Source organism: Palaemon carinicauda, chromosome 38, assembly GCF_036898095.1.
Source record: "Palaemon carinicauda isolate YSFRI2023 chromosome 38, ASM3689809v2, whole genome shotgun sequence".
NCBI lineage: Eukaryota > Metazoa > Arthropoda > Malacostraca > Decapoda > Palaemonidae > Palaemon > Palaemon carinicauda.
The window spans coordinates 13,923,970-13,939,031 of NC_090762.1; the positions used below are offsets into that span (position 1 = coordinate 13,923,970).

The window sequence follows — 15,062 nt, forward strand, 5'->3', positions numbered from 1 at the left end:
AGAAGGAAATCAAAATACTCAGTTGTCTCTAACAGACCTTGTAGATGTCTCATCGTGTGATGCATCCTCTTTTGATTTAAGTTCTCCAAAGGACCAAAGTCCTTGCCTTGATTCTAGCTCTCCCAAAGTTCTGACCATCTTAGAAGATTCTCAGAATTCCACTGTGGACTTTAATTCCCAACCTATAGTCAAGTCCTCAGAACACAGCTCATCAAGTCATAATCTTGTAGACTTGGATACCATCTCCTCCAGAACAGATACTGTAGATATTTCTGGAACTCAAAAATCTGCTGAGGCACCATTGCTAGACCTTTCTGAAACTTACACATCTCCAGCAGAGCCCCTGGGGCATGAGTTAGCACCAGATCCTGACTCTTTGATTGCTTCCATGGCATCGCTTCATCTGAATTCCCCATGTGGACAAAAGAATCTAGACATTTCCCAGTCTTCTGCAGACTCAAATTCACCAACAGGACCTAACTCTCCTCTGGAAATATCCTTAGGCTCTATGTCTCCCACAGAACACAGTTTCCCACCAGATGTCACCTCCCCACTTGAGTTCAGTTCCTCCCAGGACCCTAGCCAAAACCCAACAGATTCTCCCAAGGAAAGCCAGTTCCCAGAAACAGTGGCATGCATCCCTCAGGTGGAGGTCCCCGGCAGCACCCATCTCCCATTGAATAATACTAACAGCGTGAGTGTCTCCTCAACCCTCTCTGACGACGGTAATGAGGAGGAGGAGGAGAAGGGACATGGTGATGACGATGCTGTGTCATCGACAGCGGGCACGATTAGTGGTGTTAGTGGTGTTGGTGATATAGGTGATGGGCACACCATGCACGACACGGTCCCCTGTCCTAGTGTACAACAGCAGTCTAACGATGTAAGTGTAGCTTACTCCCTCACTAACTTAAGTGCATTTGGTGGGTATAGGGTCGTTAGGGATTTCCATACATTTTTGTAAGCAAACTTTGTTTTATGCAGAAATCAAACAACATTCGGCATCTAAAAATCTCAAGTATGATTTTTCATAGGAATGAGTATCGTGATGGATATATTTTGAAAAATCATAATTTTTAAAACTTATTCAGACATGATTTCTAAAAGCTGTTCCTAAGCAGAATATCTGAGTAACAACAATTAAATTGCCTGATAAACCTACATTTCATTATCTTAAAGATATAGAATAAAAGTGAAACTATCTCACAGTATCTAATTCACACTTAATTGTTTCATTGTTGTAGTAAAGTTTTGAAAATTAATGGACGAACTTTTGCCAGCCTAATGATTTACACTTAAATGTCATTGATTTTTATTCCTTTTCTGCCTATGACAAAGTTTTGCATGAAATAGTTTCAAAGATAAGGTTAGAATTGGGATAGGTTTCACTTTCAAGGTTGGTGGTTTCCTTTATAGGAATGAGAATGGGGGAATTGTATAGACACATTTTAAAAATGGTTAGCCATTGTGGAGTTTACCAGTAATGATATTGAAAGTATAGTAGGTGAATGTTATCATTAAGATTAAGGTAAAATGAACAATTGCAGTAATAAAATAATACACTTATGTTATGAACACTTGTAATCAAATATAACCAAAGAGCAATTGCTTCACAGCATTAAGGCTGCTGCAATATTTTCTCGTCGTTTTCATAATTGTTATTTTACTAATTATTTTCTTGTAGCAAAACTGCAAAAATGAAGGGAATTGCCAAAGTTTTAATTTCAATGGGAAAAATGGGTGGTATTCCTGAAGCTAAATAAATTACATTATTTTCCTGTATCTAATTGCAAATTAAATTTGACTAGAATGCGATTGTAAATCAGCAAGTATATCATAGTTTCGCATGATTAAAAATATGTGTGAAAGCAATTTATAAAAAGTAAAATCTGATAAATGGTTATAGTAAACACCACAATGGCCAACCAATATTGCATATATACTATAAATAGTCAGTCCTATATACGTAGAATGTTCAACTGGAATGGAAATAAAATATCATGATTATAACACACGCTTCATTTTGAGTACTTTAAGTTTTCATAACTATTTTTTGTTCTGATCTGGGGCATTTAATGTTGTTATCATTTTCTTTTGTTAAGGACATATTAGTCACTGTTGTTATAAATGTACTTTTATCCCGTAACCACAAATAGAGAACAAAAGACGAATTTTCTTTAGAATCTAAGACTTACTGATTTGAAATCCATCTACCATACAATTCATAAACTGCACGCACCACTTAAATGTCTGTATTCATAATTCACTTTTCTGATCAGCGAATTTTTAAAATAAGTCAGAGCCACTTCCAAATCTATGCCATAAATTATCCATTGTAATCCAAAATCTGAAGGAAAAATAAATTCTCTAATTTTATTTAATATGCTAACATATTACCATCATATTTTGCGTACTATTTATCTAATATTTAATTTTTCTCTGCACATTTGTAACAAGTGAATATATGACGCGCATTATAAAGAAGTTCTTCATATTCAAAGTTGTTCTTAAATATGTATTTTACATTTTCCTTACTATTTTCATTGCATAAACATTCCAGTTGAACATCGAAGTACATTATACATTATTCATCCACATTCACCATGGTTTATGGGTATATTTCTTAAGACGTTCACTCTAGTTTAGAATTTACTGTATAAAATCCTCCTTGGCTGTGTTTTTCTAAATAGATACATATTGGTTAGTTTCCCCTAAAATAAATGTTTGAATGTTTAAATGTTTTAATATATTAAAAAGACCAGATCTTGTCTATTAGTCTGTGTTGTAATGAGACATATTTTAGTATAGTGCTTTTCGTGTACTACAGGTTTTTATGTGATTTAATATTTAGTGGTTTTAGAAATGTTAAAATAATTACATAATTTGGTTTTCTAAATGAATTAATACTTGGTAAAGATAAAACTACCATTTAATTTAAAAATAACTTTAGATAGTCAGTTAAAATATTTAATTTTGTCTAACTGAATTTTATTTAGGTTATATTTATATGCAATTTATTTGGTAGAATAATTACAAGTATCATTAATATTTATTTTCAATTTACAATTTTGGCAAATATAATTTACTGCTTCTTTTTTATTATGTTTCCTGCGAACTTTTGAGCAGCTATCATTAATGCAATTTCAAGTTAGCTAACATCTGAGGTATATCCTAAGCAATTGCAAGTTAGAAAACTATACAGTGCTTAAACTGTGTAGTTATCTTTTTACTTTTTTGTGTCTCTTATTTTCAATTCGAAAAGTTTTAAATGTTCATTCACGAAATATTAAAAATAAAAGGAAAGTAATTATCAGTTAGAAGAGATATGCTACGTAAAAGTATGATGTGGATGTTTGATAGCTTGAAGGCATCCACAAAATGGATGTTTCTGGTATTGTAACGATATCCTAACAAGTAAATGCAAAGGGACACAATGAAAGTAAACTGAAGAGAGTGTGTTTATTTTGCTTTTTTGGCTTTCTAATTTTTATTCATTTCTTTCCCTTCTTTCCCTACCTCCAATTCCTCTACTCCTCCCTCTTCTACCTAAAAAAAAAAAATATCAAAATAGGTGGGGAGGACCAGGTCAAGGTCCAACAAGTACCTGGAGGAGCTTGAGGACTCCGCGAGTGACTACATCGAAGAGGAAGAGGAGGAGGAGGAGGAAAAAGTAGAAGAGGTGGAGGAAAAGAAAGAGGAGGAACCGGCTGAGAAAAACGAACAAGATGATGGGGAACAAATGGATTTCTGGGGAACAATAAAGGTATGACATGATGGACAACATGTACGACCTGAATTTCTACAGCAGTAACCTAATGCATTGGCAGGGATGACCTGACGTAAAAAGGGGGAGGGGGGGTTACATTTCAGTAACCTGGTGAACCGCAGGTGTGTCGCAAGGCATTAGAAATTGTTCTTCAAATGTGGTGTGATAGAGACTGAATGCAATAATGGCTCGTAATACCAAACTGTTTTAGCCTGAAGTATTTTTTGAGTTGAATGTTTGCATTGTAACTATGACCTGATGTTGCCTGCTAAAGATATTTCAAAAGGTCAGCTATATGAAGACTGACTGGGTATTTGGCTACAAAAGTCTTACATAAGCTTACTGTATAGAAAGATAAAATATGGCAATACTTCAGAGAAAAAGAATATTCTTGTCAAAGTGAAAGAGAGAGAGAGAGAGAGAGAGAGAGAGAGAGAGAGAGAGAGAGAGAGAGAGAGAGAGAGAGAGAGAGAGAGAGAATCCTATAAGGTCAGCTATAGAGAATAATGGGGTATTTAGATACGATGGCCTTACATAAGTTCACTGTATAGTAATTTTAAATATGTGAATACTTCAGAGAAAAAATATACTTGTAAAAGTATATGAGAGAGAGAGAGAGAGAGAGAGAGAGAGAGAGAGAGAGAGAGAGAGAGAGAGAGAGAGAGAGAGAGAGAGAGAGAGAGATTAACAAATACAAGAGAGACAGTGAGATGGAAAAAAGTATAAGAATAATATATGTAAAATAGAAACATATTAGCACAATGCCATTTGAATAAAAGAATGGGAGAAAATCAGTTTTACAGTAAGAAATCAGTAATAAATTCTATATCAATCTCACAGAACAATAGTGAAATAGATGTGCAAATACTCAATAGGAAGATAGTTATGAGTATACGGTGAGTTATACGATCCTGAAGTTCAATATTGTTAGTGAACCAAGTTTGTTCCTTTCCAACTTCTACTTTGGTTATTTATCTTAATTAATCTATAAAATCAACAGAAAACTAAATTTAATAAGCAGTCAATTATTGATTAATCTATTTACCTTCTATCTAATGCAGTAAGATTATTCAATTCTTTTTTCCTTATTTTATGCAATATTTGGCTTTTTAATTTTTTTTATTTTTCTATTACGTTATGATAACAATAATCAACTATTCAAAGCAAATGTTAGTTAACCATACTATGTTGTTTAACACCATTTTGTGTTCAAAATATCCTCAAAAGGATATAATATGTGTATCAAACTAAGTATTTCGTGCGGAAATTTCCGAAAGGTCATTGTATTGTTTTGAAAGATCATAATTCGATAATTATTCCTGAGTTGTGTAAGATAATATAAATATGAATATAATTTCTCTTAAATACTCCATTTCTGCAAGTTATCCGAGATATGATTGATGTTAAGAAATAAAGAAACATCCTTATGAAATTGTCTTTTATGGAAATTTCAGTGTCACAGATATCACAATATCAGTTTCAAGTTCGTATTGATTTTAAACCATTTAAACGATTCGGTCCATTTATCTTTTTAAGTAGCTAAAAGCTTTATATTATGAGTCTGAAATAGATTAAGTCAGTCCCGTAGCAAATTGCAATTCAGCAAAAATAAAAGTATGCAAATTAATGATACGCTACTCGGCTATATATTCGGTAAATGGAAATAACAGATCTTGACTTGTAATACATGTTCACTTAAAATACTATTTCACGTACGATCTCATCACTCTTGTATTTAGTATATGTTTTTCGTTACTATATCTTTAGAAAGTTTAACTTACTCGTAAGTCTGTTTTTCGTTTGAATGTCTAGAAAACATGTCACGTAAAAGCGTTCAGTTTCGTCAAATTATTTTCATTTACGATTTCACTTCATCTGTCTATTTCGACGATTAATTTCCTCAACATTTTTCACTATACTTTCAACTCACGCACAACGGGATTTAGATATTCATTATCTCATAAATCCTATTTTTCTCCTTTGAACAATAGAAAGGCGACGAAGAGAACGAATCCAAACCAGCGGAGAACGGCGATGCTCACGACGATGGCACAACAGAGAAAAAGAAGAAGAAGAAGAAGAAGGACGGCGAAGGCAAGCGATCAAAGAAAAAGAAGAAAGACAGGGTAAGGGAAGGAAAGATTTGCAAGTTAGTCCATTTAGGGAAAAATAGGTAACTTCAAGGGCTAGGAATCCAGTAAGATCTAAGAGTGTCCCCGATTGCGTTCATTTTAATAATGATCAAAAGTTATTGCACTATTCGGCTTCAAAGAATTTTGCTTATCAACGTTCTTTTGAGTGAGAAAATTTTCTCCGTGAAGTTATCGAATATAAACACAATCTTCTGCCACAAACAAGTGCTAATATCAATTTACACAAGTTCTGTAAGAAGAAAAAGTTTAAGCCCAAATGAAAAATGGAATTCCATTTCTATATTTATCGAAGACCCCCTTAGATCAACTGCACTGGATATTTGGAGGGTTCTGTGGAGTTCGGATAAATATTCATGTTGCTATTTTTTTCAGAAGGAATATGCATAAACATGCATGTATAATCTTCGACGATGATTGCCGACACATGGAAAGACCTCTTCATTTTCCCCATTTTCTTTCTGTTTTAATCAAATTCTTTACAGCCGTCGTTTGTAGAAGAATTATTGCTCTCTATCAGGTTCATTTTCAATTAAGGATATGAAACGACTCAAGACCCATCTCACCCCTCAACGTAGCCCGACGCACTTGATTGCTTACCAACTTGTCCTCAATGACGTTGCAAGGCTGTTACTGGAGAGCAAGAAATATCTATTCCGGATATTCCACCAGTAGGTGAGAATGGTTCGGAATGGACATGCGCCTTGGGGGGTTTCATGAAGAGCAAGATCAAGGTGGGAGGAGTCACAAGAAGAAGAAGAAGATGCACATACGAAGACGCAAACTTCGTGAACCCAAATTTTCGTGACTTCCCTCAGTAACCTTGTGACCGTAGTTCGGATCACACGAGGACACGGACTCTTGTTTTCTCTCCCTCTTTCTCTGTATCGCTCCTTTGGAGATTTCTGCGTGCCTCCATCCAAACCCCCACCCTCCCACGCACACAAACACATACACTCATATACATACAGACAGACGCACATCAGCACAACAAACGACCTGGTCGATCAAGCTCGGTCACGCTACTCTGAAACTAACAACGACAACAAAAACAGGAAATACATGCACCAACGCATGGAGATGCTTGAACAATTACATAATACAAGAATATGAATGCATTCACATTTACTTCCAAGTTACTATGATAATCGAATAACAAACAACTGATACTCAGTAAATTCTAATCAAACCACGACGTCCGTGCTGTTTTCCCCTAACCCCTAATAGAGAGAGAAACTAATTTAGAGTGAGAGTGGAGTAGCGAGAGACAGAGACGTTGAGGGAAGTATCCCTTTCAATCTCTCACTAGAGAAAGATAAAAAAGAAATTACCCAGACTGGAATTATGTGAGTGTCCGTCGACTTCCCCTCCGACCCATGGGTTTCCCGGTAAGGTCAGGTCATCAGGAATGGTCAGGGCATGTCAAAGTGTAATGGAGGAGCTGGAGGTCTATGCATGGCTCACCACACGCCCACCTGACCTTAAGGACATCCAAAGTCACCCACTTCAACTAACCCATCATCGTCAACCAACGTCGCCCAAACGCCCACAGGCCGACGCACGGAGGTAGGGGGGAATGAGAAGAGGAGGGGGAGGAAAGACATCTAGGGGAAATATAGGGAGAAACCTCTCACGGAGGGAAAATAACCATGGCTATCTCTTTTGTTGTGCGTTCATAGCTTTTTAATTGAGTATTTTTTTTTATCTAGATTCGATTCATCTATTTTATATCTCAATCTAAGTTGCATGTTATAAATGATGTTGAGCTGTTAAAATCATCCAATTATGATATTAACATGCGTTTTGTCAAATATGCCTAATCATCCAATTAAGATATTAAAATCTATTTTGTCAAGTATTCCTGTCCCCTTTTGCATTATCAATTTTAATTGAACAATTTTTAGAAATACGATAAACCTTACTAATTATGATACTGATGTACGTTTCGGGAACAGCAAGTAATTCTAGGATTTATCTAATTACATATGAGTATAGTATGTCAAAATCAAAAGTTTCGTGTTATGGAGGTAATCTATGAAAAAGCAGTGCCCGGGAAGCGAAGGTAAACATATACGCACGTGGGTACAAATATATATAAAATCATTGAAATCTGCGATAAAGCACAAAATTGCATTTCATATATTCGCAAAACATGCACCTTACACGCGAGTAACTTAGGTAAAAATCAATCAAATCCACTTGAAGGTCTCTAAAAAACCATATATGTCGAACGACCACATAACCTAAAGTTTTAAAATTCCGCCAGCCCACAAAATATACATTTGGCCCGTACAAATTAAAGGCCTCACAAACAATATACTTTCCACTACGAAATGATTCTGTGACACACTTACCTGTGGTCAGTACCAGGGCGTATTGATTGCATCAGCTGGAAGGTCAGGGCGCTAGATTTTCTCCGAGGAAAAGATTCAGTGATGTATGTTCTACGTTAGTTTCATGCCTCTATTCAAGGTGTTGATGGGACTTTATCACCTGTTAAAAGTATATTTACATAAACATAGTGGTACATCTGGGGAATATTAGTACATATAGAATTGAATATAAGACGAAAGGCATTACGCTAAGCATTTAATAATTTGCTATGATTAAAATTGTGAAGAGCTTTGTTAATAAAGTTGTCATAGCTAAGAGTGAGATCCTTGGATCGAATATCTGTTCCAATTAAAAAGTCAGCTGTTCAAAATGAGGTAATTATCTATTTCATAAATACAATTGGGGTACGCTCAATTATCTTTAAAAACTATGGATGTAAAGGATGAAAAACAAAAATAAGTTGATTAATTCACAATAAGTAAAAGTAAAAATGTTGTTAAAAATAGAACATGTTCACCGGGAATAAAACTTAACATTTAAATGAATAATTAAAAATTTTGTGAATAATGGTATGCTACGATAAAAATATGGAAATAAGAAGAAACATTTAGGGATTTTAACCTTTGAAGGAAACTTACCAAAATATTATGTGAAAAACAGAAACATAGCATCAGTCAAATAAAATTTTTTTAAGGCATATGCATGGTGAGTAAATTAGATAAAACATGTATTGAAGAATATAGGCTTAATTAACAAACAAGGGTAGAGATATTCAGAACAAAAAGCACCTATAGGTCATATTGGTAACTTTAAGGTAGACACAATACAGAGGAAACACAACAACAATAATAAAGAATATATCTATCGTACTCAGGACGTCATTACCATATGAAATCACATGAATATATAAACGACGAACAATACTGAACGGTGGAAGTGAAATGAAAACCCTATAAAAAGGAATCAGGAGTAGACCAAAAAGAAACGTTAGAAAGATGGACAGATGGAAGATGAGATAATAGTAAGGAGGGGGGAGATGGAAGTGACATAAATTACACATTGATCCTAGGGACTAAAGGGGAGACTAAGAAATAGAGGGAGGAGAGGACAATTAGGCTTAGGGCTCTTTTATTTCCTACGCTACAGCTTAATATTCCTGGGTTGAAATGTACCTCGAGGAGAAGAGGTTATTTCTTATTTCTCTCAGTTTTGGTAGAAGTATTTTGTTATAAAAGTCACACAGGGTGATGATATGCACACCCCAGTGAGGAGAAATCATTGTGTAAAGACTAATAATGACGACAGTTTTAGGTTATAGGTAGAAGAGCTAAATTTTAATTTCAGTTTCATAAATTTGAATAATATATATATATATATATATATATATATATATATATATATATATATATATATATATATATATATATATATATATATATATACACACACACACACACATATATATATATATATATATATATATCATACATACATACATCATATATGTATATAACCTTTAGGAATCGCCTTACAATGCATTATAGAGGCTATAAGAACTGATGCAACTATATATTTCAACTTCCCATATACAGAAGAATCAATGTAGTTTTTACACCATTGGATACTTTTATCATTACCTATCAAGAGAGGAATATATGATACAACACACTTGAATAACAATAGAATACGTCATTATTAGCTACAAATGTATATAGCTGAGAACGTCGTTGTGCCATGGTTTCATTTCCAAAGAAAATTTTGCAGTCCTATAAGACCAGATATTTTTTCGAATATTTACCTAACGAAGTCACTGGATTAAATACTCATATAACGATTGGCATAAACGATGGGCGAGCGCAGGAATAAGGGGAAGTAGGGTGTGTAACATGCATAGCTTACAGAGATTTCTTCTGAAATTCAGTTACTTTAGTCATTACCTTAACAGCTTAATGTCCCTTCTGTTATTTGCATATCATTTATTTACAAACGATATCTAAAAAGAACACTAATCCTAATAATTTTTTAGTCAAATACCCGATCATGAAAATAAGTAATTTTGTGTCCTATTGTAAATTTCGAACAGAAATAATTTTCTCTTCAGTGTCAAACATTTTATTACAAGTCTTGGCATGGTTATTTTCACCTCTTCCTGCTTGTGGAGTGAGAAGTGTTGACAGCCGTAAAAGTGGAAAACAATTGCAATATGGAAAATCAGTATAATCTGACTGAATAAGCTTAATTCTACGTTTTTCTTTGATTTAACGAATCTTAATCACCTATTAATTGCACCATTTTCGTTTTTAAAGTAATGCCTGTAGTATGGGATGAAATTTTTATCTGGATAGATCTTGTTCGAATTGTAAATCTAGTTCTTATGTCATTACAGCTGTAAATTCTATACAACATTTGTAAATGCAGTTTATATATATTCACAAAATGCGAGTTTTTACCTGCAGTATGCGAAGTACTGTATTCGTATACTTCATAATTGCATGATCAATGGAGTAATGTTTGATTGAATAGATTTATTTTGTACAAGAATCCAATATATTTTTTTCACATTTGCAAGGTACCAAAACAAGTATTCACTTTCGGTACGTTACTGATTTTATAATTGGAATCAGGACGAAAATATGTGAAAAGTAAAGTATTAAAGGACTAATCATTCAACTGGTGCTTTATTTTATGTATAGCTTCAACTTGAAAATGTATAATAGAAAAACATAGTAATTTAGACATGGCTGAGAAGGAACGTAATCTGAATTTCAATTTTATAATGTTAAGAATCAAAAGGAAATTACGAAATAAAAGAGAATAAAACGTTAAGGATGGGAAAATACCATTTACAGTATTCAGCTGTGAATATTAGAAATAGGAAGAATGACATGGGTATTTTGATGTTCAATTTAGGGAAATTTAATTAGAAAAAAGGTAGAGGTTTCTCCCTCATTTCCTCTCGACTTCCCCGAGCCCTATTCCCAATTCCCCTCATTCCTCACAACCTACTCCCCAGCATCGAATCCTTTGAACGCCACGTGCGGGAAAAATACCGCAAGAGGAAGGAAGAAGAAGCAAGACGGAGGAGAGAGGAAGAGGAAGAAAGAGAAAGGAGACGGAGGGAATTCGAAGAAGAGTTAGGCTGCACGAGCCTCACCTCGGAGACGTCGCAGAAGGCGGTGTGTGAGTGGACAGACGAAGGACGCCTCACAATTACCTTCCTTACACCGCCGAAGGTCAGTTTTGCCTCGGCTTGAAGCAACGTCAATGGCAGCCAGGACTGTGGCATGGCGACATGTGTGGTTTTGGTTTTATGATTTTTTTTTATTTTGGTCGTTTTATTGTCGTTGTTTTTTTTAATATATTTGACTTTTATTTGGTTTTAAATAGGTTATATCTTAATATGTCTGTTTTAGAATGGTTAAAACCTAGTTTTTTATGCGAAGCATGGATATATGTCATATATTTAGCGTGTAGAGTGTGATCCAGTATTTCATTAATCATAAAATAGAATAGCTATCATTTTCTTACATGAATGTTTCCTTTCTTAATCATTTTCAACAAGTTTATTTTTACACGAGAATAACAGTGCTTTAACGCCGTTTTCTATTTACTAAGTGTTATTTTATATGTCTATAAATATGTAAAAAACAAATTGCGTCTGTTTGCTCATTTATCAGATCACCATAAACAGCGTAATTCTTTTACCTTTGAAGTGTTTGACATGTGATATTAAGGTCATTATTTTCCCAGAACGGTAGAGGGGAGGGACCTGTTATTTTGTCAATTATCAACGCTGTGTCCTCTATCCCCTGAAGTTAATTACATAAATTTCGTCCTGAATACTTTGAAAATTTGAGGATAAGCGTATAACTGTGCTTTTAATTTGTCTGGAAATGTTGACGTTCTTTTTCTTCCTTTTGTGTCGCTGCTTATCATTTTTTTCCCATGGAATTTGTATTTTTATCCTGTTTTGCTGTTGAAAACTTCAAATAGCACCATTATCACGGTAGTTTTATAAAGTATTTCCTGGGAATTAGGCTGAAAAAATTAAAAGTAATTTACTTATAGCGTACTCATCATTCCTTAAAATCTTCAAAATTGGCAAAAACATGCCGGCTTATCACATTAAATTCCTTTATCAAACTCCCTCTTTTTTTGGTTAATCTCACATTTTGGTATGTGTTTGTTTTTGTGTCTGAGAATCGCGTGGTAATTTGAAGTGCACAAAGCAAGACCCTGATTCCACTAATATTGCATGCAGTGAAGAGATTACTTCTTTGATATTCAAAGTTTCGTTACACTATAATTGCCGGTCTAATTATCTAAAATCCATTTCCTTGGAAAAACAGACGATAAAAGGGACAAAAGAAACGGAAACAATTTCATACCTGAAATGAGAACAGCAAACAAGAATTACAGGAAAAAAAAAAAAAAAAAAAAAAAACTAGGGCTCATTTGAGTGACTGAATAAAGTATTGTTTGGGGGGAGAATACTGACAGTCGAGAATAGCGAGATTTCAATATACTGATGAAAGGGCTAAAGTGGGAATAAGAGTAAATGACAAGTTACGCTGATAAAGGCAAAGATACTTTTAGAACGGAATGTCATCTCCAGGCCGAGCGATGGGCCTCAGATCCAGTAAGTTCAATAGTTAAGCGGGAAAGTATGACTTAAATGTTTAATCCTTTTGCCGTGAACCTCAAACGTAGAAAACAAGTAGGAAAAGTTTTTTGAGGCCTGTCACCTAGAAACCGTAATCCAACAACCTGGTTAATGAGAAAAGTTTTTTTTTCTTTTTTTTTTTTGAGATCTGTGACCTAGAAACCGTAAACCAACAGCCTGGTCAAAAGGAAAGAAAGCGAAATGGTTTTAAGAGAAAGACCTAGAAAACGTAAACCAACGACCTGATCAATAGAAAGAATGAGTAACGTCTTTTGAGGACCATGACCTAGAAACCGTATACCAACAACCTGTTCACTGGGAAGAATGAGAAACGTTTTTTGAGACCTGTGACCTAGAAACCGTAAACTAACAGCCTGGTCAATCATATGGATGATAAACGTATTCTGACTTGCTATGAGGTAAAGAAAAAGTTAGTCAGCAACATCGAAGAAACAATTCTTGAGATTCAATGTTATTTTCTTTCTCATTTTGAGTTCGGTCTTTTCTATTTCCTTTGCCATCACGGACTTCAACTGCTCGAAATATATAATTTTGACACCCTTTTGAACATCGATCGACCTTATAATGAGGAAGGTTATGAAAGCTATGTAAAACATAAACACTAAACACGTTAAAAATTACGAAAAGAAAAATAAAACTGCAATTTTCACTTGAATTGTAGCAGTCAAAATTAGATTAATTCTATGTTTACGAACGTGGTTATAATCTTTCAGAGAGAGAGAGGGAGAGAGAGAGAGAGAGAGAGAGAGAGAGAGAGAGAGAGAGAGAGAGAGAGAGAGAGATCAAATAAAATTGTAATCATACCATCACAATTATTTTGTATAATGTGTCGAGAGAATATATAAAACTTTATTTATACATACGAATAACCACTTCTGTCCCAGCAGACTTAATCATTTTTTTTTCTAGAAGTATCCCTTCATATTTCTTTTCATAGTAAATATATAATGAATAATTTAAAATAAAAAAAAATTTAAATTCTATCTGTTTCCCATAGGAGGTATTGCTTCACGAAATGAAAAGAAAATGTTCACCGCAGTCTTCATATTCTAATTGCTAAATTTCATATGAACCTTCTGTGCTGAATACTTCCAAAGTATTGGCCACTTCAGACACCTATACTGACAGCTCGTCTGTTGCGTACCAAAATCCCTTTACACAAACTGTAACTACTTCCTTGATGTTAAGGGCTCTCCTTTCCCACACATTTTTACACCATCTATCCGGCTCTTTCCAGATCTTCCGAATGCCACCTCAAAATTATACACCCGTTATATAAATCAATCATCCACCATTCTCTCCACGCGACCGAACCTACTCAGAACACTGATAAACCATTTTAACTACAGTAAACTAACTTTTATTACGAGTCAGCATTTTCCTCACATTTAACATTCACTATTCCATAGCAGCAAATAAAAGTGGTTCAAAACTTTTCATGCATACATTATAGCCTTCACTTCCATGCGCACTCTACTGTGCGTCTTTGCCTATTTCCAATCTTCTCTACACCTGCTACCGTCCTTGCTTCAATTATTATGTGACTCACCTCATTCCTGTCCTACCATCATGTGCTCGTACACATACAGGCACACACTCCCAAACACACACACACACACACATATATATATATAGATTATATATATATATATATATATATATATATATATAGATTATATATATATATTATATATGCATATATACATATATATATGTATATATATATATATATATATTATATACATATATACATATATATATATGTATATTATATATATATACATATGAGATATATTATTTACGTTGTAAAAGTATACATTACATCACATTTGTTTACTCCATGACAACGTATGTTTATAAAACAAATACAAACATCACGCACACTTCCTCCTCGATCAACATCTTTTTGATCGCCACTATTCAAAAGATCCGAACGTTGCAGAGCTACGTTCGACGCGGCTGCAGTGCACGAAACTGCCTTGCATGTTGATGAACGTTATGGTTCCTTTATATATTGTTCCGTGGTCAAAGGGATTAATTAAACGTAAATATTCTTAAACCTCCACTTTAGATGTAAATTTTGTTTTACTAAATCAGCCTGTAAAAGTTGTAAATATAGGATTTCCCC

The 15,062-nt window shown here is 34.3% G+C and overlaps 1 protein-coding gene across 1 annotated transcript in view; it reads left to right on the forward strand.

The window, feature by feature from the left end:
- LOC137630241 (titin homolog) overlaps positions 1-15,062 on the forward strand; it is a 186,997-nt gene that overhangs the window by 34,331 nt on the left and 137,604 nt on the right. The window contains exons 3-9 of the mRNA XM_068361699.1: positions 1-883; positions 3,572-3,763; positions 5,758-5,892; positions 6,543-6,650; positions 7,226-7,482; positions 11,264-11,483; positions 12,847-12,889. The exon at positions 1-883 is cut by the window's left edge and continues 1,168 nt beyond it. Of these exons, the coding sequence (XP_068217800.1) occupies positions 1-883; positions 3,572-3,763; positions 5,758-5,892; positions 6,543-6,650; positions 7,226-7,482; positions 11,264-11,483; positions 12,847-12,889 (1,838 nt within the window). The remainder of the gene's footprint in view (positions 884-3,571; positions 3,764-5,757; positions 5,893-6,542; positions 6,651-7,225; positions 7,483-11,263; positions 11,484-12,846; positions 12,890-15,062) is intronic.